Source organism: Mixophyes fleayi, chromosome 3 (assembly GCF_038048845.1).
Source record: "Mixophyes fleayi isolate aMixFle1 chromosome 3, aMixFle1.hap1, whole genome shotgun sequence".
Lineage (NCBI taxonomy): Eukaryota > Metazoa > Chordata > Amphibia > Anura > Limnodynastidae > Mixophyes > Mixophyes fleayi.
The window spans coordinates 160,640,787-160,667,781 of NC_134404.1; the positions used below are offsets into that span (position 1 = coordinate 160,640,787).

The 26,995-nt window shown below is 41.7% G+C and overlaps 1 protein-coding gene across 1 annotated transcript; it reads right to left on the bottom strand.

Annotated features, from left to right (window-relative positions):
- Positions 1 to 22,569: 22,569 nt before the first annotated feature.
- Positions 22,570 to 26,740, bottom strand: LOC142144157 (nicotinamide N-methyltransferase-like). The gene is made up of 3 exons (XM_075202674.1): positions 26,558 to 26,740; positions 25,866 to 26,073; positions 22,570 to 24,243 (listed from the first exon to the last, which is right to left on the bottom strand). Exons 1-3 carry the CDS (start codon positions 26,703 to 26,705, stop codon positions 23,814 to 23,816), a joined length of 786 nt encoding a protein of 261 aa, XP_075058775.1. The 5' UTR covers positions 26,706 to 26,740; the 3' UTR covers positions 22,570 to 23,813.
- Between the last annotated feature and the right edge of the window lie 255 nt (positions 26,741 to 26,995).

A 26,995-nucleotide genomic window follows, 5' to 3' on the forward strand; every position in this document is an offset into this window, starting at 1 on the left:
CTTGGTATGGGCCTTCCCAACGGTCTGTTAAACAACCTGAACGTAAGAAATTGCGGATCATAACATAGTCTCCAGGTTCAACATCATGACAGTTCGTCTCTGGCATACCAGGCAACAGCATTTTTAGTTTTTGTTGTTGTTGTTTCAGCTGTCTACTCATTCTTATAAGATATTGTACAGTCACTTCATTATTACACTTTAAGTCGTCTTGTGGACTCACGATCAAATGAGGTTGTCGTCCAAACAGTATCTCAAAGGGGGACAGATTAAGAGGAGGTCTAGGAGTGGTTCGAATGCTATGGAGGACCAACGCAAAGCCTCAGGCCATGCCAACCCAGTTTCAGCCATTATCTTACCCAGTTTGTTCTTGATACTACCGTTTACTCTCTCCACCTTACGACTGGCTTGTGGTCGGTAAGGGGTGTGAAGTCTCCTACTGATTCCCATGAGTTTACACATATTTTGGAAGATATCACCAGTAAAATGGGTACCCCTATCACTTTCAATGATTCTAGGAATACCGAACCTACACACAAAGTCTTGTACAATTTTCTTTGCAGTGAACACAGCAGTATTAGTGGCTGCCGGATATGCTTCTACCCAACCGGAAAACACATCAATACACACTAACACATACTTTAGATTCCTGCACGGTGGTAATTGGATATAGTCAATTTGTATTACCTGAAAAGGTCCGTCTGTAGGAGGGATGTGGGATGGCTCAGTTGGAATAGTTTTCCCAACATTTTTCCTCAAACAAGTAAGACATGACATTGCTTTCTTACCAGCCTGAGAGGAAAATCCGGGAGCACACCAGTATGCTCTCACCAGTTTGCACATACCTTCTTTACCCAGGTGAGTCAGGCCGTGTGCTGCTTCAGCCAGGCTTGGATAGTATGTTCGGGGAGCCACAGGCTTAGCTTGTGCATCCCTCCAGAGTCCTGAGGACTCTTGACCACATCCCTTCGCCTTCCAGACCGCCTTTTCCTGCAGGGAACACAAATCTTGCATTTCAATTAATTTCTGCATGTCTAATGTCTGAAAAACCATCATAGTCTCGGTCGATACAGTCATAGGTTGCCCTGCTGCCCATTTAGCAGCTTCGTCTGCCCTGTTGTTGCCCAATGACACTGGGTCTTCTTCAAAGGTATGGGCTTTGCACTTTATGACGGCTACTGTTCTGGGTAACTGTATCGCTGTCAGAAGTCCTTTTATGTGTTGTGAGTGTGCCACTGGTGTACCTGCTGCTGTCGTAAAGTTTCTAAGACGCCAAAGGGCCCCAAAATCGTGCACTACCCCGAAGGCGTACCTAGAGTCAGTATATATGTTGGCTGATTTACCATCTGCCAATTCACACGCTCTCCTTAGTGCTACTAGTTCCGCCACCTGGGCTGAGTGAGGTGGGCCAAGGGGTTCAGCTTCTACCACATCCTGATCGTCTACAACAGCGTAACCAGTACATAGCTCTCCTGTCTCTGTTTGTCTATGGCAACTTCCGTCTGCATAAAACGTAAAATCTACATTTTCTAAGGCGGTGTCACGTATGCCGGGCCTTGCAGTAAAGGTCTGATTCAGGTGTTCCATACAGTCATGCGTGTCAGTATTCTTGCCTAACTCATCATCAACCAGGGTCTCCTCATCTCCCACCCTTTGTGTCTCTAGAGACACATATGGAAGGTATGTAGCTGGATTTAAGGTGCTACATCGTTTGATGGTGATGTTTGAGGGTGCCATCAGAGCTAGTTCCCACTTTGTGAATCTAGCTGAAGAAACATGTCGGGTTTGGGCTGAATTTAACAGAGCTGATACAGCATGGGGTGTATAGATAGTTGAATTATGTCCTAATACTACGTCCTCGCTCTTACTCACCAGAAGAGCTGTTGCTGCTACACTTCTGAGACATGTTGGGAGTGATCTTGCCACATTGTCTAATTGTGCACTGTAGTATGCTACCGGTCTGCTAGCGTCACCATGTTTCTGTGCGAGGACACCTGCTGCACAACCATCAGCTTCTGTACAAAATAGCTCAAAAGGCTTTTCATAATCAGGTATTCCCAATGCAGGTGCTCTAGTCAGACTATCTTTAAGATTAAAGAACGCTTGCTCTGACTCTTCTGTGTGTACAACACGTTCTGGTTTTGAGGAAGAGACTAGCTCCTGCAATGGTAATGCTAGAATAGAAAAACCTGGGATCCAGGATCTACAGTATCCACACATCCCTAAGAAAGTACAAATCTGCTTCTGGCTCTGCGGCAGAGTCATGTGTTGTATGGCCTCAATTCTGTCGGTTGTCAGGTGTCTTAGCCCCTTAGTGAGGCAGTGTCCTAAGTATTTGACCTTAGTCTGACATGGCTGTAATTTATCCTTTGCCACCTTGTGCCCTGTTTGTGAAAGATGAAGCAACAACAATTTAGTATCATGTAAACATGACATAAAAGAATCAGAACACAACAACAAATCGTCCACATATTGAATTAGAACAGACCCATTGTGGGGTTGAAAGGATTGCAAACAGTCATGTAAGGCTTGGGAGAAAATACTGGGGCTGTCAATGAACCCCTGGGGTAGTCTGGTCCATGTGTATTGCACTCCCCTATAGAAGAATGAAAAAAGGTATTGGCAGTCAGGGTGAAGAGGGACTGAGAAGAAAGCAGAACATAGATCAATGACAGTAAAATGACTGGCAGACGGTGGAATCTGCATGAGGATGACAGCTGGATTCGGCACTACAGGGAATTGGCTCTCAACAACTTTGTTAATTCCCCTTAAGTCCTGGACTAATCTATAGCCCCTCCCCCCATTCTTCTTCACAGGGAAAATGGGACTATTTGCTGTACTAGCTGTACGAATTAAAATCCCTTGTTGTAACAGCCTCTCAATAACAGGATATACCCCTAGTTCCACCTCCGGTTTTAATGGATACTGTGGGATTTTTGGAGCTATCCTACCACTTTTTAGATTGACCATGACAGGGGCTACGTTTGCCATCAGTCCAGTGTCCTGTCCATCTCTGGTCCATAGGGAACCTGGTATTTCAAGCAACATCCCCTTTACTTGAGATGGACTTTGTTCTATAACAGGAGAGTGTAACATTAACCTTTGAGGGGTGTCCAATATATCCTGTACCTCATGTGCGACCTTCTCCGGTATATCTAAGAACACACCAGAAGTACAGCATATGACACATCCCATTTTACATAACAAGTCTCTCCCTAGCAAGTTAGTAGGAGCCGCTGCAGCTAAGAGAAACGAATGCTTAGTATGCAGAGGCCCGATAGTAACTTCGGCGGGTTTAGTTAAAGGATAATGTAACACTTTTCCCGTTACCCCCATAGCTGGAATGATTTTACTGGTCACCTGTAGATTGAAAGGAGAGGTTATCACAGATCGGGCCACCCCTGTATCTACAAGAAAGGTTTGTTTCCTAACAGCTATGTCAACTATCATTGTTGGTTCTTCACTCTGACTCTCAGTTAACCTCACTGGCTGTAGACTACAGGTATGACCTGACCCCTAGCGCTGACCATTGATTTCCCGCGCAGCATTTGCTGCTGTAATAAGCGCGGGTAAATGTGAGTCTTCTAGTCTATGTGAATCCCTCCTTGGAGGATATCTATGTGACCCTTCATTAGGATTATACCTTCCCTTTGTGCAATCTTTTCTCATATGTCCTTCTTCTTTGCAATTGTAACATCTGAACATTCTGCGTTTCCCGTTATGTGGGTTATATGCTGGTGGTCGTGTATGTATTTCCCCTAATGCCTGTATACTCACCGTCATCAACTTGTCACTCTTCTCTTCCCTCTTCCTAAAGATATTTTTGTCGTGTTCCACAGCAACTTCTCTAAGAGAATCTACCGTGCTGCCTCTCCAACCAGGGGTTGAGGTTTGTACTCTTGTTTTTAGATTTTCCTTTAAACCATCCATCAGTACTGTTACCGCTACTTCCCTATGATGTGGGTTCTCCCTTATATCTGATATCCCCGTAAACTGTGTCATTGATGCAAGAGCTCTACCAAAATAATCCGCTGCAGTTTCACTGTCTTTTTGTTTTATGGTGAAAATCTTACTCCAATTTACCACTACTGGAAAATATATAGCTAAGTGTTTGACAATTCTTTCTATATTCTTTTGGTTAATCTCATCAGTCAAGGTGTCATCTTCCTCCAACAAACAATCTTCAATAAATTTTTGTATGTTAGTATTGGGAGAAAGACACGCCCTCAACACTACACGCCAATCCTTATTGGTTGGTTCGTGGGCATTTCCTAAGTCTTTAAGAAATTTCTGACATTTAGCTAACTCCTTTCTAGGATCTGGGAATTCAGTCATAATGGAACGTAATTCTGATCTAGTCCAGGGACAATGCATTGTAACATTTCTTAAAGGAACTACACCATCCTTATCCGGTTTCCCATTGGGAACTGTTATTGTGCGGACTGGGAACGCACCCTCTGGTACACTGACTTCAGGGGACACTACAGGATTTGCTGGTTCTAGATTTAGAACGCTTTCACTCCTAGTGATCATGCTACTCTCACCTATCTCAGCCATTTTCTCATACTTGCGCTGAGCCTCTAGTACACTAACGGCATGGGCAATGGCCGAAATCACAGTGGGTTCATCTTCATTCTCAGATACACTTGATTTAAACTGGCTTAAAACAGGATACAACTTAGCAATTTTTCTATTTTCAGTTTTAACAACGGCTGTACTAACCCCTCCTGCCACATAAGGTGGCGGGGGCGCGCTTGCGCTGAGTTCGCCACGCTTCTCGGCGGTTACTTCCGTTGTGCGCGCGTTTTTAGCCACGCCTACTTCCGCTTTGCATTCGCTGCTGTGCCACGTGTTACCTTCCATTTGCCATAATTTTAAACAATCATTATGTTTATTCCTCACTTTCGTTGAGGTAATCAACCATACTTTATCTTTTATAGTATTTAGTACCTCTGCATTAAAACTCCCTATTGTTGGGAAACGCCTATCACAACCTTTGGTCATCTTGACCCACGTGTCGCAATACGCAGTTGCGTATGCACCATATTTCTTACACATAAGAAATCTCGCTGAACCAATAGGACCTTCCTTAGGCAGTACCTTGGCCTTCTCTAGCGTTTGCTTAGCACCCATATTGAACAATAGGGTCCCAGAAATATCACAATATCCTGCCACAAAGGCTTCCAGAAATAACACAATATTCAGCCACTAATTTTCAACACTACCGCTAGAGAGATTTTACCGGCCTGGGGACGTATTTGCTACAAGCCGCGTCCACTTGCTTCCTCTTGTATTAAACAAGGACCCCTAATACAGAAATATCAATGCGGACTAAAGGGTTATCAGCTCCTCGATTACCCCTGACTCTCCAACAAAATCTGTTTTCCTTGTAAGCGATGCGATTACCCTTGGGTGCACGTTGCGAAAACTTATTCAGTTTCCACCCCCCCGGTATACCTGCCTTGTATACCGTACACCAGTTGGGCACCTGCCTCGTTGAACAGCAACTGACACTCTATTTTGCAATAGATAAACCTTAGTGTATTTAAAGTCAACAAATCACACGACATACACCTTTTCTGCGCAGAAAATAAAAGAATTCCCAACAACAGTAATAATATCTCAGAGGCTTTCACAAGTAATTATACTATACATGTACAATAACTATCAAAATGATTGTTTAACCACGTGGCAAGTCTACCTGAAGTTCACGTACGCACAGCAGGAAATACACATACGTTAAGCAATGCAATACAGTTAAAACGCACAATGACAGAAAAAAGAAACAGTTTTCTCTTTTGTCCCTAGGTTCTAGTTAGCGTGCCCTAGATAATGCAAAACGGACATTCGGTTTCACAACACAGAGTAAAATTCAGGTTTTGAACACAATGCGTTCTTACCCGTTTATGACGCGTCTCCACCCTTTGTTGAGGAACCGACATCCGTTGGTCTTGCGTATCATCGGCAACGAAACCTCCAAAGCTCACGAGCCCCCAAATTGTTATGTGCGTATTGTCGCTAACCAATAACGATTGTCGAACCTCGATTTGTGTTTCCAAAGCACAAAGATTTATTCACAATAAGTAGAATAATATGCTCAAGCGAAGTAATAGTAAATACAGCCGTTACTTATCGCAGGCGCTCAGGATCCAGTGCAGTCATTCAATCCTGAAGTCTGGGGACAAGATGTCTGCCCTCTGGATCACAAGCTGCTGCTTATATACACAATCAAATACAGTAATACAATGAAGATGGAATAGCTTGCATCTATTGGTCCAGGTCTCAGGAAGGTCCAAGGAGTCGTCATCATTGGCCAGTTCATACAAAGAAATCCAAAGGAGGGGGTCATCTCAGCAGGGGGTATGCTCTGCTCTTCCCGCCAAGATTCCTTAGTCTTAAGTAGTTCATAATTCCCTATCATTCATAACTTGTGTATGCACTCTGCGATTCCCTCGCAGAGTGAACCAAACAGTAGGATATGTAACGAGGTTCATTATGATACCACTCATGATGTTATTCCTTCAACCCGTTCTGTGTATTTCATTAATATGCATGTAACTCTGATATAACATATAAATACTACTATATTTCGACATATCTGACTATGTGTTGCAACTACCATTAATGTGTACTATTTTATAAGTATGCGTGTTAGTGCGAATGTATGGTAAAAGACCAATTACTGTTGCTGCCACGTGTAGTGGATGCGTACGCCCTTTCACGCCGTAGCGTGCCCTTGTACGTCGTAGCGTACCATACGCATCTTTTCAGACAAAGACAACCAAGTTTTGCTAGACTTTAATTGAAATGACTTTATCCAATTTGCTGACTTCGACAGTACACATACACTACATGGACACCAATATGTTGAATTGTTGCCAATACCTTTAAATTTTACAGAGTTGCTTAATTTGCCAGAGGAAAGACCAGTTGCTGGGAAATATAATGAAACACGACCTCTTTATTTAAAATTGTTGCCACATGTATTGACTGAAAGTGTTATATGTATAAATTTTACTAATAGACCTATAGGTGAAAAAAAATGAACATCTAGGTAAAATTGGGAAAAGTCCTGCATTTAAAAATAAATCTAAAATGTAGATATGTTGGATCAAAGAGATATATGGGAACAGTAACATGGAAATAAAATATTATAATGTTATAAGATGGTGTTTGTAAAGAGCAGTTAGAGAAAAACAAGCACAGAAAGTTTAAAGATATTGTATACATAAATATATTACATGTAGCAATACCATGTATTTTATTGGTTTTGGTTTTATATCCAAGGTATGGCTACATTGATTGATAAAATATCAAATGTGTATGATGAAACCTTTTGTTATTTAGCAAAAGAATGTCAAGGTTTTTTTTAAATATAGTTAATAGATCTTAAATTATTTTACTACACAAACAAGAGGTTATTGTGTAACATTACAGATGAAGTATGAAACATAAAGTTGTACCTTTTTGACAGAGAGATTTTGCAAATATATATATAACATGACATTATCTGCAGTAGATACAAGGTTTTTGTTATTAGATTAAAAAAACAATATATAATAATAATTTTTCAGGTTTTTGTACATGGTTTCAATCGTTGATGCATTCATTAGGAAGATTTTTTTTTTTATATTAGGAATATTGTTAGTTATTTATTTTGTATTAAAATGTATACCAGTACTGATGAAATTTTGTAAGAAAACATTGAGTAGAGAAATTAAGAGTGAATAATATAGGGGAAGAAATTATAGAACTGTATGAACAAATTAAACCTCGTAATTATAATATTGTGTGATAGTTTAGAGAACTATCAAATGGGGGGACTGTCAAAGATATTTTATTTTGAATGAAGACAATTTATTAATATGAAAATATTTATATTGTTTTATCTTATTTTAGTATATCATTAATAATTGATGTGGTATTGTTATGTCAAGTGGAGCCTTACGTGTGAGCTAAAGAGAAGGAACAGGAATGAAGGAGTTATTCAAAGGACAGATGTTTCTAATCACAGATGTTGGAACAAAGAGTTGCAAGAATTTCTTCAGAGTTTCCATTGCATCCAGGGAAGTCGGGGGGATAAGGATACGCCTATATACCTTCTCAGCCAATATGTAATATGACATTTGTAAACTTTAGTACAGCCTATATTTATTTGAACAAAAACAAAGTTTCTGGTCTGTTGAAGACCAGAGTTTTCAGAGACTGAAAATGGAGTGATAATGTTATCACAGCGCTTGCTTATTCTTGTGTAAATAAACAATGATATAATTTTATTCTTAAAGTCTCTTTTGCTGAAGGAATTATTTTATTACTTTATTAATACTTAAAAAACTTTTTGGGGTTTGTCTTACTTTCTTTTGCAACGTGCCTTTCATTGTCTAATTTAGCCAATCTAATTTCCTTTTTGCATGTTTTATTACATTCCTTCTACCTACGGAAGGACTCCTCTGACCCTTCAGACTTAAACAATTTAAATGCACGCTTCTTCCTTTGCATTTCTTCCCTTACCTTTTTATTTAGCCACATCGGTTTAGACTTAATTATTTTACATTTATTTCCTATAGGAATGAACTTATACGTGTATGTTTCCAACAACATTTTAAAGACAGCCCCCTTTCTTTTGTATTTTTTCCTTCAAAGGCTTTGTCCCAGTCTATTCTCTTTATAGACTCCTTTAGCATATTAAAATTTGCCTTTCTAAAGTTTAAGTCCTAGTTGATCCCTTATACCGTTGCTTCTGTAAACTAATTTTAAATGAGACCATATTATGATCACTGTTTCCCAAGTGCTCCCTTACTTGAATATTTGATATTACGTCTACATTGTTTGTTATTACTAGGTCCAGTATAGTCCGGTTCCTAGTTGGTTCCTCTACTAATTGGGACATGTAATGGTCTTTTAGCCTATTTAACCTATTTCTCCTAGCTGAACTGCAGGTCTCAGTAATCAATCCAATCAATGTCCAGATAATTAAAATCCCTCATAATTAAAATTTGACCTAGTTGTGTAGCCTTTTCAATTTGCTGCAGAAGTAGGACTTCCTCAATCGTACTAATATCTGGCGGTTCATAGCATATCCCTATCAGCAACTTCTCTGAATTTTTTCCTCCGCTGGATATTTCCACCCACAATGCCTCTATATTATCACCAATATTCTCATATATAACTTCCTGAATACTTGGTTTTAATTCTGGCTTAATATAAAGACTGATTCTATACATACAAGGTTTTTATGATCAGCACAATTCGTGACCTTTCCTCTAAAGCTCAGAAAATTGCCAGTAGCTCTTGAACCCACCAGCTGAGATAATATAGCCTAAAAGCTTACCTCAGGAACCTCAAACTCACATATCTCTAACAGATGATTCTCTTAAAGCTTCTGGAGTACCTGACACACATGGGAGCGATGCATGGTAATAGAACTAGAGCAAATTGAATGCCATTCAGGTAAACAACAACAAACTTATTCAAAAAGTCCCTTTTGGAGATTTTCAGAAATATACTCCTCCACAGCTTTAAGTTCCGGAGGAGAGAGCGAGAGACGATAAACTTCCCTTAGGTAGCTTGGATCTGGGAATTAGCTCAATAGTGCAGTCATAGACTCGATGTGGGGAAGAACGTCAGTTGATTGTTTGCTGAAAACATTAGCATAGGCAGTATACTAAACTGGAAATTCTGCCTCCAACAAACCAACCGAACATATGGACAAAGAAAGGCAAGACTGACAACAGGATTTACTGCAGGAAGTAATTAATACGCATCGCACCAGTTTAGTTCCGTGTAGTTTATTGTGTTCATTGGTTTCCCTTGGTTACCGCTATCTGCTGTTCAGCCTGGCATTCCTCTCTCATCAAACGCCATCTTGCCTAGTGGTCTGCACATGCGCTACCCCAGGAACCTTTAAACCTCTGCTCAGTGGTGATTGGATCATCTGCAGCCAGTTCCCTTTATAAGGGCACTCCTCTGTTTAATGGGTGTCACATCATCGGGTCTCTCTAACTGATAGGAAGCATTTCCTCTGACTCCTGTTCAGCTACTCTCATTGTTCCTGGCATTGTGGATGGTGCAGCTCACCACTTCTCAGCAAACATCTGTGCAGCTCACCACTTCTCAGCAAACACCTGTGCAGCTCATCGCTTCCCAGCAATACCTATGCAGCTCACCGTTTCTCAGCAAATACTTGTGCAGCTCACCGTTTCTCAGCAAATACTTGTGCAGCTCACCACTTCTCAGTGTTACCGATGCAACTCATCGCTTCTCAGCTATTAACTGTGCAGCTCATCGCTTCTTAGAATTTCCTGTGAAGTTCATTGCTTCTCAGCATTAACGCTGCCGAGCACCGCTTATCATTGGTCCTGTTCCAGAGTTATAACACCTGTGTGGATCTCAGTGCTATTGCTCTCTGCAGCTTACTGCTTCACCGCTTTTTTGGTTCAACTTATCTCACAGTCAGGCCCGGCGCTCCCATTAGGCAAGTATAGGCACTTGCCTAGGGCGCCAGGCTCTGGAGGGCACCCTCGAGAATGAAAATTACTTTAAAACTGTGCGGCGACCGCTGACCATACCTGTCATGGCCGCCGCACAGCATTCAGATGCACGGGGGAGGGGGGAAGAGGCTATTGCTCACCACCACCGCCTCTCTGCTCTGTCTCCTCCCCTCCACTCACTAGTGTCAGTGAGTGGAGGGGAGGAGACGGAGCAGAGAGGCGGCGGTGGTGAGGTAAGGAAAGACGGGGTGAGGGGGGAGGAGGGAGGAGGGCGCCGATTGTTGCGGGGGGGGGCTGGGGCACCGATTTTGTAAAAATGACTAGGGCGCCATGGAGGCTAGCACCGGCCCTGCTCACAGTCAAGACTTGTGGCACTACAGAGCATCGCTCATCATTGGTCTAGTTTCAGAGTTATACATCTGTGTGGATCTCAGTGCTCCAGCTCTCTGCAGTTCATCTCTTCACTATTACTTCCCGTCTGCCTTACAGTTGCTTGGTGGTTCAGTGCGTTATTTGCTCTGCACCCCATAAAGGACTGTGACCTGTGGTTGAGAGCAGCTAAGACCATATTCCCTTGTGGGAATCCCTGGTGAATACCTCTCCTCTGTTAGACTCTGCACCTCTCTGGGGGTAAGCTGTCATTCAAGCAGAGGTCAAGACCATTCCCATTATCTGGCTTTCGTGACAGTAATATGACCATGGATCCAGTCTATGCACAGGCTGTGGACGGTGAGCAATGGATATCCCAAGATGACTGTGTATCTTGAAGCTTGAGCCAATAGAAAATAAATAACTTCTCTGACTTTGAGCTCTAGAGGGGCAGTTTTGAAAGTAATGGATCTCCCTGACAATGGTTTACCAGCTAAGGTTGAAATAGAGATGAATGTATAAAGGGTCTCTACAGGAATGGCGTGGGCTTGAATAAATTATTAATCCATGAAGTTACCCACAGCCCCACTGTCAATTAGGGCTGTGGATGATCTTAATTTATTATTAGATTTTATTTTGATGGGTATATGTACAGAGTTGGATATGATCCTGGAAAGAACTAGGGACACCTCCCTACCGTTTCCTAGGTCTGGACATTTCCCGGCTTCTGCGGACAAGTGGTTGCAAAATGACCCTTAAGGCCCCAGTACAGCACAGTACTCTGAAGTGAGCTTTAACCAGTCTAGTTTCATGGGCTCAGGTTCATCATTGAAACAGGAGCCCCCCTTGGAGGAGAATCCCTGTGTTGACTAGGGGTGGACTGTTTGTGCTCATTCCTGTAACCGCTATTCTACCTGAATGTCGAATCCCATAGAGGTGTCCATGGTGCTTGCAACAGGATTTTGGTCTAATGCACTTTCAGTGAACTAGACAGAACATAACAGATTCTCTTGTTCTGCGTAGCTCGACATAAACTCTGCACCTCTGTGGGGGGTTAATGGAATTAAGATGTTCACAAGGGACCGCAGCAAGGAGGTTTGAACTTGGCTGCTTCAACCCACAGGTCGCAGATCTCCGAGTGGGTACTAGGCGAGCCCGGCTGGAGAGAGAGAGACAGAGAGAGCAAGTGAAAAATGCTGACACATGAGTTTAATAAAGGGTTCCCATAGCTTGGGACAAGACAGAGGGCCCTTCTACGTGCTTATCTTTCCTAGGGATAGAAATTGATACAGTGGAAGGTTGTTGTTGCTTGCCAAGAGAGAAGATCTCGTAATTGGAGACTTTGATGTCTGTCATCTAGCCTCCACCTCTAGCACCCTAGCACCCTACTCATCAGCGGTATGCTTACTTATTATTGACTATCAACTGTTACCTTGCATATCCGCTTTGGACAAGCCTCTCTACTCTGCAGCGGTATCCATACCCACTATAGACTATTTGTTGTTACGCTGCATATCTGTTTGGAACAAGCTCTCTACTCAGCAGTGATATGCACACTGACTATCAGTTATTATTCCGCATATCCACTCTGTGCAAGCTTCTCTACTCAGCAGCGGTATACATACCGTTATAGACTATTATCTGTAAACGCTGCATATCTGTTTGGAACAAGTTCCTCTGTGCTCTCAGTGTCTTCATACCGTTATTGACTCTTTGCATGCCTCCACTCATCCGCACCTGATCTCTCCTCACCATAGCAGTGGTACAACTTGCTATACGCAGACCACTGACTTCCCCGCTATCTACCTGCACCTGGACAAGTCTTCTCACCATAGCAGTGGTACAACTTGCTGTACGCAGACTACTGACTTCCCCGCTACCTACCTGCACCTGGACAAGTCTTCTCATCTTAGCAGTGGTACAACTTGCTGTACGCAGACCACTGACTTCCCTGCTACCTACCTGCACCTGGACAAGTCTTCTCACCATAGCAGTGGTACAACTTGCTGTACGCAGACCACTGACTCTCCTGTTACCTTCCTTCATCTGCTCACGTCAAACCTGGTCTCCGTGGTTCCAACCTGCCTTCCACTAAAGATGCAAGTCGCTGACTCATTTACCAGTATTGCTGCAAGTCACTGACTATCATCATTTCCATTGGCATCCTCTCTCCATCTGCTGTTATATACGTTCCACTATTCACCCTGCTGCCAGAGGACCGCTGTGCAAACTCCGCCTCTCTGGTAAGCATTGTCAACTGGTGAAATCCTGGGCAAGACTCCTAGTGCCCGTGACAGTAAGTTAGTCAAATCTAAAATGGACCAGGGGTGTAAAGGCCTTTGGTTCTCCATGTTGAGTCAACAAGATCAGGTAGGGTGCCATGTACATTTATGTCATAGGCTTGCGGAGTTGCGTTCCAGTCAGGCCGAAGTTTGGTTAGTTCACAGGGATGGGTCATCTCTTACGAAGTTTAAATTTCACACGTTATTTAAGTGTGCGCTGTTATCTTTAGGTTTACACTCCTCGGATTCTGGGACTCATTCCTTCCGCAAGGGGGGGGGGGGGGCTACTGCTGCAGCAAGAGGGGGGCATCTGTGGCATCCATGCAGACCTTGGGCAGGTGGAAGGCCAATAGTTATAAGAGTAACATTAGACCTGATGTTTAACCATATTATTTTGCCCCTTTACTGCAGATCTCCTCTACCTCTTTTTTCTTTTCTTAAGTGGTGGATCAAGGGCTCTGCTGCTCGCTGCTTTAACGGGGGCATGAAGGGATTTTTCCTATTCTTCCTATGGTTGGCCTGATTGGCTGTGAGCCGGCCAAGGTTAGTTTAGGTTTTTACCTTCACTTGGGTTGCTGTTTCTTTCCTTTTCCATTACTTTTTTATGTTTAGGTATTTATATATGTGCTGCGCATTAACAGGCATTTCTTTAGCAGTGTGGCTCGGTGTTATTAGCAGTCTTTTTCCCTTTCTCATTCCCATCGGTGCAATATAAGCTCTTCGGTCATTTCAGGCCCGTTATACTATTCAAAAGTTTTAGACAGGGCATTAGACATTGGAATTCACGTTGAGTTTGTAACAGAGAGTAATGTACCCTGTTTTCCAGCTTGCACCTTATCCATGCTAATATCTTCTGTCTTATGTGTGGATGGCAAGAAGATACATATTTGGGTTATGGGGCATTTGTTTGTTTATTGGGCAAGGAAACATGTTATGGCCCAAAACTGCTCCTAGTTGCCTACTCACGTTGAAGTCAAATGTATAGGGAAGAGAGGCATGAGATGGGCCACCTTCATGCCTTTACTTGTTAGTGAAATTAATAGTCATGGTGCTCCAGATATACTCGTTATTCACTTGGGAGGTAATGATGTTGGAATAGGCAAATCATTGGATCTTATTATCAACATTCGCAATGACATCTCAACGGTCTCTCAACAGTGGCCCAGCATTAGGATGTGCTGGTCTCATATAATTCCACGCTTAAATGGAGATCAAGCATTCCCATTATTTCCATAGCGTCCATTATTAGGAAAGTGAATCAATCAGCAGGTAAAGTTGTCCGAGCATTGGGAGGGTCAGTTATATCTCACCCCTTGTTGATAGCGGAATCTCCCCATTTGTTTAGGCCTGATGGAGTTCATCTTACGGAGTAGAGTAACGTTATTTTATAGATCAGATGTTTTGGAAGTTGAGGGCTGTAGTTAGGGCCTGTGGTGGCGGGCCGCGTATCCAGAAAAGGATTGCAGCGGGTGGTAGGAGAGCATTGCAGTCAGTAGGTTTGCATATGGTGCTGGGTTTATCTTGGCATAGGTTATCACCCCCCGCCTCACTTGGTGTAAACAGATGGTTGGGAGGTTAAGTTAATATATTCAATTTAATACATTTATATTCTTATTCCAAAGTTAATTTGGTGTTTGTGTCATTATTTGGTTATATAATATGTTGAGTAATTGTATTGTGTGATAAGATGGGAACTTCCTCGCTATGCATTTTAGGGAAGTGAGGCATTTAGCCAGAACGCAGTTAAAATCATGTGAGTGAGTGACAAGAGTACTCATCATTCAATGTGGTTGCAGAAGAAAGAATAGCAGCCAATAGAGACAGAGAGGAGGGTTCTGGTTGATCTTGTATCATCCTGGGTTGGTGGTAATATGGTCTGACCTTTCTACCGTTATTGGTTTTGCTGTTGCTGACTTCCATGCTCTCGTCCGTGAACTTCCTCACTATGCATTTTATGCTCAATTGGCAAGCCGGATCAGAGGATAGGAGAGATACACAAAGTCAATAAAAGGGCTGAGAATTCAAGGGCAGACAGAGATCCAACAGCAAGGTCCAGTAAACAAAGCAAAGGTCAAACACAGTGATTCTAACAGCAGATGATAAACCAAGCTGTATAGGATAATTGTGCAGAAACTTGTCTAGCTAAACCTAATACCAGCAAGGCAATGATAGCAATATAATAATGAAGTGCATTTATGTAGGTCCTGATCAATCAGCTGCTTGGTAGAAATCATGTAAGCAGAAAGTGTTGACTGCTCAACTGCTACATAGTGAGCAGTGATTTGTATGAGCTAATAATTGAACCGCAATGTGGAATCCTCGTTAGCAGCTCAGGAAACAGGGTGAGTAAGGTGGCTCAGCAACAGAAACACAATAACTCTGACATTGAGCAAAAATGGAATAGATTTCTGAAAGAATAGATAAGCAAAACATAACAGAGCAACAAAAACATTACACTGGCATGGACTAGTTGCTGTTTTTGGCAATTTCGGGAGGATCTCATACTTTTCATTAAATCAATTTTGCCATTGCTAGCATAGGCTGGCAGCACTATCACTAGTTTGTACATTGTTGTCCTCATAACAAGCTAAAACACAGTGTATTACCGTCAGCACTGTGTTTTGCACAATTTGTTTCAGTATTACCTTATTTAATCCATGTCAGGGCCAGACTGGCCATGTGACACTTCTGGCAAATGCAATGCAAATGCAATGCAAATGCCAGAAGGGCCGCTGACTAGATAGGCCAGTCCGCATGCCTGTCCGAGCAGCAGCACCTCCCTGAGCGCTACTCCGCGGACAGAGATGCAAGTAATCACATGGGACGGCACCTGTCACGTGGTGCCGTCCCATGTGATTACTTGCATAGGCCATACTTGCCAACGCTCCCGGAATGTCCGAGAGACTCCTGAAATTCAGATAGGTCTCACAGACTCCCGGGAGAGCTGGCAAAACTCCCGCATTTCACTATTGCCATCACTAAATTATGCGATTCGCAGTGAATCAAAAAGACGCATTTGGTCGTGCCCCGACCCTTCCTGCCCTCCAATCACGTCCCTCTCCCGGAAAGAGCTTTGCGAAGGTAGGTAAGTATGGCATAGGCCGCTTGTCACTGACTCTCCGTTCGCAGGAGGTGCTGCTGCTCAGGCAGGCCTGCATATGTTACAAGGTAAGTGTGTGTGTGTGTGTGTGTGTGTGTGTGTGTGTGTGTGTGTGTGTGTGTGTGGCCTCATGTTGATATAGTGTGTGAGTGCGACCCCATGTTGATATAGTGTATGTGTGTGTGTGTGTGGGCCCCATGTTGATATAGTGTGTGTGTGTGTGTGTGTGTGTATGGCCCCATGTTTATATAGTGTGTGTCTGGCAATGTTAATATAGTGTGTGTGTGTGTGTGTCTGGCAATGTTAATATAGCATATGTGTGTGGCCCCATGTTAATATAGCGTGTGCGTGTCTACATATTAATATAGTGTGTGTGTGTGTGTGTCCACATGTTAATATAGTGTGTGTTTGGCTGTCACGGGCACTAGGAGTTTATACCCGAGTTTCACCTGATGTTATAACTGACAGAGGGGCGGTGTTGACCACGGACCTCAGGGCAGTTAGGTGAATGATTGGAATGATGATAACAGCAGGAAAGTAGAGAATGTCTTATGAAGTCAATGACTTGCAGCTGTTGATGGTGGAAGGTCAGCGACTTGGAAGTGTAGAGAAGAAGCGATATAGCTTCAGACGAGATGAGAGGACGTGAGTAGGTGAAGGTAGCTCGTGGAGAAGTCAGTGGTCTGCGTACAGCAAGTTGTACCACTGTAGTGATGAGGAGAATGTCCTGGTGCAGGTAGGTAGTAGGGTAGTCGGTGGTCTGCATATAGCAAGTTGTACCACCGCTGTGATGGGAAGAGTTGTACTGGTGCAGGTAGGTAGCGGGGTAGTTGGTGGTCTGCGTATAGCAAGTGGTACCACCGCTGTGATGAGGAATGTCCAGGTGTAGGTAGGTAGCAAGAGAGTCAGTGGTCTGCGTATAGCAAGTTGTACCACTGCTGTGATAGGAGGACTTGTCCAGGTGCTGGTAGGTAGCAGGGAAGTCAGTGGTCTGCGTGTAGCAAGTTGTACCACTGCTGTGAGGAGGAATGAGGACTTGTCCAGGTGCAGGAGAGTGGTGTGGAAACGGCAAACTGTAGCTGTGTGGAAACAGCGCGAGTAGAAAGGAGTTTTGTACAACACAAGTAGGAAAGTACAATGAATAGTCTATCAATATAGTAGCTGGCTCTGCAGCGTGGAGAAGCGGGTCAGCGCGGATATGCAAGTAACAACAAAGTCAATATGATGAGAGCATACTGCAGCTGAGTGAGAAGCTTGTCCGGGTAAACAGGCAATGTAGCATAGACAGTCTATCATAGGTAACTGTACCTTAGTGCAGTAGTCACGTATAGTTCAATAGGTATGCAAGTAAACAATAATAGTCAATAGTGGTTATCCATACCAAGTAGAGCAGGAATCAGCTGGGAATCTGAAGAAGCGATCAGCTGAGTAGACACGCTGTAGCGGGTATGGGAACCGCCGTTGAGTAGAGCAGGGAACAGCTTGGAAACTGTAGACGATCAGCTGAGTAGACACGCTGTAGCGGGTATGGGAAACGCCGGTGAGTAGAGCAGGAAGCAGCTTGGAAACTGCAGACGATCAGCTGAGTAGACACGCTGTAGCGGGTATGGGAACCGCTGTGGAGTAGAGCAGGAAGCAGCTTGGAAACTGCAGACGATCAGCTGAGTAGTAATGCTGTAGCGGGTATGGGAACCGCAGATGAGTAGAGCTGGAAGCAGCTTGGAAACTTCAGACACGAGTAGAGTTGGAAGCAGCTTGGAAACTGCAGACACCTATAGAGAATCACTGGGAATGAGACTCCAAGATCAGGCCACTACCTAAGGCTGCAGGTGCCTTAAGTAGGGTGAGGTGATTTATCCATCAATCACATTAGTGGTCAGGTGTAGTTGTTAAAGGGACCTGCGCATGCGCAGTGCGACAGGATGGCGGACTGCCGCGGTTCAACACAGGTGTAAGCGGGAAAGATGGAGAACCACGTACCAGAGTGGAGGCACTCACACTGGCCATGTCCATATAGTGTGTGTGTGTGTGTGTATGTGTTTGGCCATGTTAATATAGTGTGTGTGTGTGTGTTTGGCCATGTTCATATAGTGTGCATGTGCACGCAGTGTTTTAAATATAGTGTCCGTGCAGTATTTTAAATAAAGTGTGCGTGTGTGTGTTTGACCATGTTCATATAGTGTGCGTGTATGTGTTTGGCCATGTTTATATAGTGTGCGTGTGTTTGGCCATGTTCATATAGTATGCGTGTGTGTTTGACCATGTTCATATAGTGTGCGTGTGTCCGCAGTATTTTAAATATAATGTGCGTGTGCGTGCAGTATTTTAAATATAGTGTGTGTGTGTGTGCGCGCAGTATTTTAAATATAGTGTGCATGTGTGTATGAGCGCAGTATTTTAATATAATATGTGAGGGAAGGGAGCATTTCAATATAGTGTGGGAGGTAGGCTATTTAATGGTGGAGTGTAGGTGGGGGCTAATTATTTAAGGTGAGGTGAACAAACCTTTAATTTAATGCTCCGGTGGTTTAGGGCATTCAATTTAATATGGGGCTGATTTGGGGGAGGAGGTCTATTTATTAAATGTGAGTATGAATTATTTATTGCTGGGGATGGTTGTGGAAAATGGCTATATTTATTAAACTTTAATGCTATTTAATTTATTGCTGGGACTGTTTGGAGGGAGGGAAATGGGTATACTGTTAATTTAATGTTGGGGCTGGTTGGAGGGTAATAGGTCTACTTATTAAATGTGAATATTATTATTGTGGGGACTGGAGGGAGGCTTAATTATAAAATGTTATTGCTATTGTTTTAACACCAGGACTGGTTGGAGTTTTCTAAATCTCATGTACCCATTTTTTTTCAAAATAGGGCATCCAATATTCCAGGATCAAGACAAGAAGGAACTGAGGTAAAGAAACCAGCTGCTACAAGTGACGAAAGTGTCCAAGACAGGAAGGAGAGAGCAGGACAGTCTGCCAACTGTCCTGAATCTGGTGGTGGGACAGTCCTGAATTTGGGTGACTGCCTCACTTAGTCAGGATTTGGTCTGACTGCAAGGACAGTTGGGAGGTATGTCCTGCTTCACAACGTACTACTTGTGAAGGCAGAACTGTGTGCTTCTAACAGTAGTGCCTGGGCCCCCTGAGCCTTAATCCACCTCTGGTTAGGGGAAGGGAACTGATTGCTGCTCCCAGTTCTCGGACAGGACACAGAATGCAGAGCATGCCGAGGAGCTCTAAGTATCACAAGATTTGGTAATCTCGTAAGACAAAGAGCTTCCCTGCTCACTCTACAGGAAGTTCCCCCCCTTATGGATGTCAGCAGTACCAGAAGCATAGATAAGTAGATAAGTACAGTGGGCTGGGGGTGTCATAATGTGCGTATGGGATGGTGTGATGTGGCTGGGAGGGCGTGATAAATGTAATGTTTTATTATAATGTATGTATCAATGCCCCATGTTGGCCACAGCCTTTTCGACGGCGCCACTACATGGCGGCAAATAGTTTCTTTCCTGCTGGAACTGAGGTGGGCCTGTGTACTTTAAATGCCAGGGCTGATATTTTGATATCCCAGTCCGGCCCTGCTCCATCTGCATTGCTTGCAGTATAGCTAATATTGATTTTATTTTAAAGGAAAACATACTATACTGTACGTGCCTTAGTTTACTGTAAGATCCTTGATAGACAGTCTGGGTATACTTACCTACCAACATTCAAACCTACGAAATCATGATAAAAATAAGCCCCTGATTCACCCAAACTCAAGCCTTTTTTGCCCCCAATGGCCCATATTGTGACTAAACTCCACCCATTTTTAGGCCTACTGGACAGTTAGGAGGTATGAGGTTATCGTGAGAACATTGTGCATAATGCATGAAAAATAAAAAGTAGTTTCTTTTCTTTGAGAGATCTTGGAGGGGAGTGTCAGAGGGGGAGCAGTGCCACCATAATGTCACCATAGCACTGTCCCCTATCATGATTCTCGGCATTGCACTGCAGGGATGCCTTAGATCTGGGAGGGTGTATTCCGGGAGGACATGCCGAAAAAGTAGGCAAGTATGCTATTTATTCTTGTGATACAGTGATAACTGACATGCCAAAAACTACTGTAGATTACACCTCTGACTCGAGAATAGTTTCTAAACAATTTACAGCCCCTTTACAGACTTTCATGAGCTAATCAGTAGGGTCATTATGTTATAATTATTCACTCTATGTGTTTTTTTTCTTTAGTTATATGATTAAGAGTTCTCCCCTGTTTAAGTAAGGCTTAATATAAAGTTATTGGTTTTGTAATGCCGGTCAAATGTTGTATTTTCGTTATAATTTGATTACTATGTTCCCTATCCTGTTGGAGTCTCTGGATTATAATAACAATTCACTTTACAGTAGAGAAAATTATTAGCAACAAATAAAGATAAGTGAAATTGTCAAAATTCAGAGAGTAACTAATACTTTCAATTTCCTCTAAAACGCCGTCCTGTAACAACAGTAGAGGCTCTAACCTTAGAGTACACCGATCAGCCACAACAATAAAACAACCTGCCTAATATTGTATAGGTCCTCATTGTGCCACCAAAACAGCTCTGACCTGTCAAGGCATGGACTCTACAAGACCTCTGAAGGTGTCCTGTGGTATCTGGCACCAGGACGTTAGCAGAAGATCCTTTAAGTGCTGTAAATTGTGAGGTGGGGTCTCCATGGCTCTGACTTGTTTTTCTAGCACATCCCACAGATGCTCAATCGGATGGAGATCTGGAGAATTTGGAGGCCAAGTCAACACCTTGAACTCTTTGTCGTGGTCCTCAAACCATTCCTGAACTATTTTTGCAGTGAGGCTGAAAGAGGCCACTGCCATCACGGAATACCTTTACCATGAAGGAGTGTACTTGGTCTGCAACAATGTTTAGATAGGTGGTATATGTCAAAGTAACATATACACATGAATGCCAGGACCCAATGTTTCCCAGCAGAACATTGTCCAGAGCATCACACTTGCCTTCTACCTATTGTGCATCCTGGTGCAACCTCTTCTCCAGGTAAACAACAAACACGCACCCTACCATACACTTGATGTGAAAGAAAACATGATTCAGCAGACCAGACCACTATCTTACATTGCTCCTTGGTCCAGTTCTAGCGCTCATGTCTTAATTATAGGTGCTTTCAGTGGTGCACTGGGGTCAGAATGGGTACTCTGCAGCTACACAGCAATAATGAGTATTCTGACACCTTTCTATCATAGCCAGCATTACATTTTTTAGCAATTTGTGGTATAGTAGCTCTTCCCTAGGAATTGGCCAGACATGATAGCCTTTGCTCACCAAACACATCAATGAGCCTTGGGCACCCATGACCCTATTGTCAGTTAACCAGTTGTCCTTCCTCGGACCACCTTTGGTAGGTACTAAACACTGCAAACCGGGAACATCCCACAAGACCTGCCATTTCTGGTTCAGAGATGCTCTGAACCAGTAGTCTAGTCATCACCATTTGGTCCTGGTCAAATTTGCTCAGATCCTTACACTTGCCCATTTTTTCAGCTTCCAACACATCAACTTCAAGAACTGGACCCATGGACCAATGGAAGAAGGTGGCTTGGTTTTGGCTGTAAGTCTCAAGGAATTTAATTGTACTTATACCACTGGTGCTGCAAGACACCCCTGGAGACCTCAGATCAATGCTGTCTCACCTACTTTTACGCTTGCTTGGCACTTCACTGATGCAGATCCAGGTTGAAGAGTGAAAGATGGCTATATATATATATATATATATATATATATATATATATATATATGTGTGTATGTCAGGACTTCAGGTGCTGCCCTGAGATATGCCTGTCTGGTAATTTAACTTTAAGAAATGACTATTCACTTGCTGCCTAATATGTCCCACACCTTGACTTGCCAGGTGCCCTTGTAACGAAATAATTAATTTTATTCACTTCACTTGTCAGTGGTTTTAATGATGTGGATGGTCGGTGTATAATTTCCACTGGTTTTACTTGTTACCCAAGGAGTGTGCTATGAACTTGTATTAACACCTCCTACCAATCTGGTGCTATTAGAAGAAAGTGACACAGCCCCAAAGATATCACAGTTCTGTCTTGGATTACATTGTATCTATAGCAATCGATCTAGAAAAATTCCAACTACACTTGTGGAGCATCAGATCACTGATCACTGTTTTCAAAACTTCTCTCCTATTACTGTGATCTTATGATGTCAGAGGGATGTGGCACAGCTCAAGTGATGTCACAGCTCTGCTTGTATCTGCAACACAACTCTGTCACTAGCGCACTGGGAGAAACAGAAACACCACCCAAGTCAGATGCATGCATGTTTGTTTATTACTAGTAAGATAATTATAAAGCATCTACACGTAACGAAGCACTTTACAAAGAATATTTAATCATTCACACCAGTTTTATACAAGTGGACTACTACAGTAGGATCTAATAAGGAATAATATAGTTATGTATTAAGACACACACACACACACATATATATATATATATATATATATATATTTACTTTTTTATTTTTTTTTATAGAGAGCTAAAAGAAGTGTTCTATTTTTAGAAGGCATATAAATCAATACAGTTCATTCACATAAAAGCAACTTGTGATTTAGTACTACAAAGCCAACAAAACCACATTAACATTAAGTCATAACATGAGAATCTCCTTTTATACTCATAGTACATACAGAGCCCCAATTACAATGTATTCATGTAGGGTTCAGGTACTTCAGTAACAGACCACAAGCCTATAAAATTTAGCACAAAGCGTGTGCACAGACAAATGTCAATAATGAGACATGGGGGGAAGCTTCAATGTATGTAAAATGCAGAAAATTAGGCAGATTTGCACATTAAAAATCACTGAACTTCTTGGTTACAGAATTACTGCACATTCACCAATAAAGTGAATCTGTCATCCTCATATGTTGCTATCTTCTAAAATATCAAATTAGAATTTGTCTATTTTGTTGTGTGTTAAAAATAAATAAGAATTAGAATTTTGTGTTACTAATTGAAATCATGTTGTCTCTGTCTTCTCTCTTTTGACTGTCAGCAATAAAAGAATGATGGTAAAAAGCGGATATAATGCGTGATATATAAGTAGTATATTTTATAGACCATTAAATGCAAATATTTTTATTTCTTTGTGATTAAAGTCTTAAAGGAGTTTTCAATCTTTCGTGGGATTTTATACAACCTCTATCCTCTCTCCAGACTAGTACATTTGATAGGGTACAGCTGTACTCAAAGGTACCCAGGAACTCTGCTAGAGAGTCAAAGGACAGATACGATCCAAACAATGGCTCATATAACAGCCATCTCCTGATTGGACTAGCTACTTGGCTATTCGTTCGGGGGCTGGTTGTCATTATCACTAGCGAATTGGGTGCTTCATCTCCTTTGACTCTCCAGTCGAGGTCACCAATAAAAGTAAGTATTGGGGATAGCTATAGCAGGAATACATTTGGAATACTAACAATGGGACTCCAAAAGATATACTAGTCAGTTGAAATCACCTTTAAGAGTTTAATCTTCCCATCTGCCACATTAGCTCTCTCTCTCCTTGCGAGCCAGGATGAAACACAAATGATCAAAATCAGCTAAATCACATTTTACCATACTAGCCTTCAAATCCATTTTCTCAATGACAAACCCAGCCTTAATTACTGACTCTTTTATAAAATTTTCATCTACTGTAAGGATAAAGAACTTATGCTGCCCCACTCGGTAGAAGGTCATATTCACTGCACTGAAGAGCACCAGATATCCTCCGATTTTAAGCCGTGATGTGAAATTTTTCAGGTTCCTCTGGAACTCTTCCTTAGTTTTACTTATTACATTTAATATCCAGAGACTGAGAACGCAGTCGACTTGGGGTACAAGTAGAGGATCTATACAACTATTTTCAAAGATATCCCATTTAACAACGCTTTTAACTGCTCTCCTCACTTTCTCTTCTTGTTCCTTCCAACCATCTCTGAAACGAAATAAAAGTAATTTATAAATGTCTAAGCACATATTTGTACTATCATAAAGATCAGCATACATGTGTCCCATGATAATTACAGTTTTGCCATTAAAATGAGACATTGTTTTTGTAACTTCCACAAATGGAAGTTAGAATTGTCTAAAGAAAAATGTCACCATTCTACATATATGATAAGTAAATTTTCTACAGCAAATCGTGTACATAATAAGGCTCATATAGAGGATACATTTATAATATATCCTCTAATAGATAATGGACACATTTTACAGAGGTATGTTGAGCCGGATGCATCTAAGCTGATCGTCATCACTATCAGTTCGTAACTTACACCAGTGATGGAGTACCCACTAGTTTCTAGTGTCCAGGCAGGCGCATATGCATCTGAGTTTCAGTCTACATAAGTCACATTTGCTCCAGCATGTCCTTATACTCCCCCTCCTTCACAAATTTTACCCTTCCAGTCATGAGGGCTCACAAGCAGCCATGATCACAGTGTGCGACTACATAAGGTTGCAACTCTAACTAGCACTTTGTGGGCATGTGTAGAATTAAAACAACATATTATATGCAGAAAACGCTATGTGCTTCCAACTCTACATGAGCCCTTCTATGAGTATGGTAAATAAATATTTTATATAAATAAATAGGGTTAATTGTTCTATAAATATTCAGCAAAACACATAAAATATCACTTACCCTCCATTACCTATCTGACAGTCCAACAGGCCAGTCTGTGGATCCCCAACTATTATTGTACTAGTATTTGTAACTCCACAATAGCTGGAGATCCACAGGTTGCCAATCAATGAGTTCATTTCTCTGCATATTTATACTCATTAACATGGGTGAGAGCTGTCATCTCAAAGAAACTGCCTGATAGTCAAGGAAAAATGATACAATATAGTTTTGATTTTACGAAGCAAAAGGTTATGAAAAACCGTCACTCAGACACATTAGTAGTATTGAATTTAGAGGAAGTAGCACTTGGTTTCTAGGATTATTTTTTACTATAATTAACATTTAACTAGTATTTAATTAGTATTTGCTATAGACATGTTTCACTTTCCTACAAACCTACTCAATATGGTTGTAAGTTCTGATTTACTGATTTATTAGCAATGTAGAGGACAAAGTATTGAATAAATTGTAAATGAGGCATGCAAAACATAATTCATGTCTAAGCACATTGTTTAGTCTATTTTATTGGTGTTAATACAATTATCATATCTTTAATTATTACTTTATTTTTATTTTACTGATAGCCAAAAAAAAAAATTTCTACTGACATATGGCATCTAAGTGTTCTGGATAATTATATAAAACTCTAGATCCCAGTGAGATTAAACAGCAAAAACCAGGTGTTTGCATAGGATAGCATTACTTGCAAGTTCAATGCACAAATCTGTTATTCAAGTACCTCTTTACAGACTAGTAAGTTGCTCTGGCCTGTGCTCAAAATCATTCTTACCAACAATAGGATCTCAGTATCAAAGTTTGCACTGAAGTTTATTAAAGTTTATTCTCCTCTTTGGAACACCATCTAATATATATGTAATCACATAGGGATATAGGGGTATTTTATCAATTTACTTGAAAATTAGCTTTTGTACCTATTCCCTTGTAGCCGACTAACTCGTTTGGACACAAATGACCAATCAGTGGCTTCGTCATCCTTCTCCAGCCATTTCTTGAGGTGTTTGATATTGGCGTCTGTGAATTCCACTACATAGATCTCCTTGAAAACATTGCAGGCTGAGAAGAGCTGGTAGACTATAGACCCAATACTAATATCAAGCAATATGTTTCCTTTCACTTGTCCTGTAGTAAACAAAAGAGAAACAACATTTGGAGAGAAAAAGACACCATCTGCATTTACCCGCAGTGCTGTAGTTTAACGTAAAACAGTGTGGATACAGCCTAACTAGTTACACTTGCTGTTCATTCAAGCACTTGAAACACATTCCAACATTTGTTCAGACTTTAATGATGTAGCTGTATTGTTACCAGTATTCCTACTCTCTGCTAACTGCAAAGCTAAAATGATAAGGGGGATTTACTACACCCAGCATTGTCGATACACCTGACTTTTTCTTCACCCTTGTCTATCAAAAGAAAATATTCTGCTTATTAGCATCACATTTCAAATACAGTTTTTACACCAGATAACCTATTATTTTTCACAACACAACTTCATTTTTTATTACAATACATAGACCCCAAGGTCAACCAATGTTCTTAAGATAAACCTTCATATAAACCAAGTGGTACTTATACAGATTTTAGCACTATAGCATATACAGACCTGAAGAAAACAGTTCATGCAATATTTTCATAGGAAAGCCCACATTTTCCTCTATTGTAAGAATGTTTCCATGAGAAAAGTGAGTTTCAACTAATCCTTTGGCATCAAAATCTTCATCATGATAATGCTTATGGGTGCTGGAAGCCATTCTCAGTCGTTTGAGCCCTCTGCAAAGATCACATTTCTCTTTCTAAGTTCATATTTATAGCTATCAGCAGGAACAATTTGCATCTTGTAATTACAAATATTGAGATTGGATTGGGCAGTCTTTGTCAATCACATGATGTTTGATCATGGAGATAAATATTGAATTGTTTGAGTACTGTACTTCGGACAGGGCAAACATTTGCATGAGCACTGCCATATTAAAGAGCCAATTGTGCTTAAAACACAAACAGGGGCGAACAGACATGGAATCTTTTTGGCTGTGTTTACTAA

Excerpts from the sequence above, each read along its gene's own strand:
- LOC142144157 (XM_075202674.1), bottom strand. The coding sequence starts at position 26,705 with ATGGCTTCCAGCACCCATAAGCATTATCATGATGAAGATTTTGATGCC. Across the intron at positions 26,074-26,557 it reads GCATGAACTGTTTTCTTCAG|GACAAGTGAAAGGAAACATA; the intron begins GTCTGTATATGC and ends TGTTTACTACAG. Across the intron at positions 24,244-25,865 it reads AGTCGGCTACAAGGGAATAG|AGATGGTTGGAAGGAACAAG; the intron begins GTACAAAAGCTA and ends ATTTCGTTTCAG.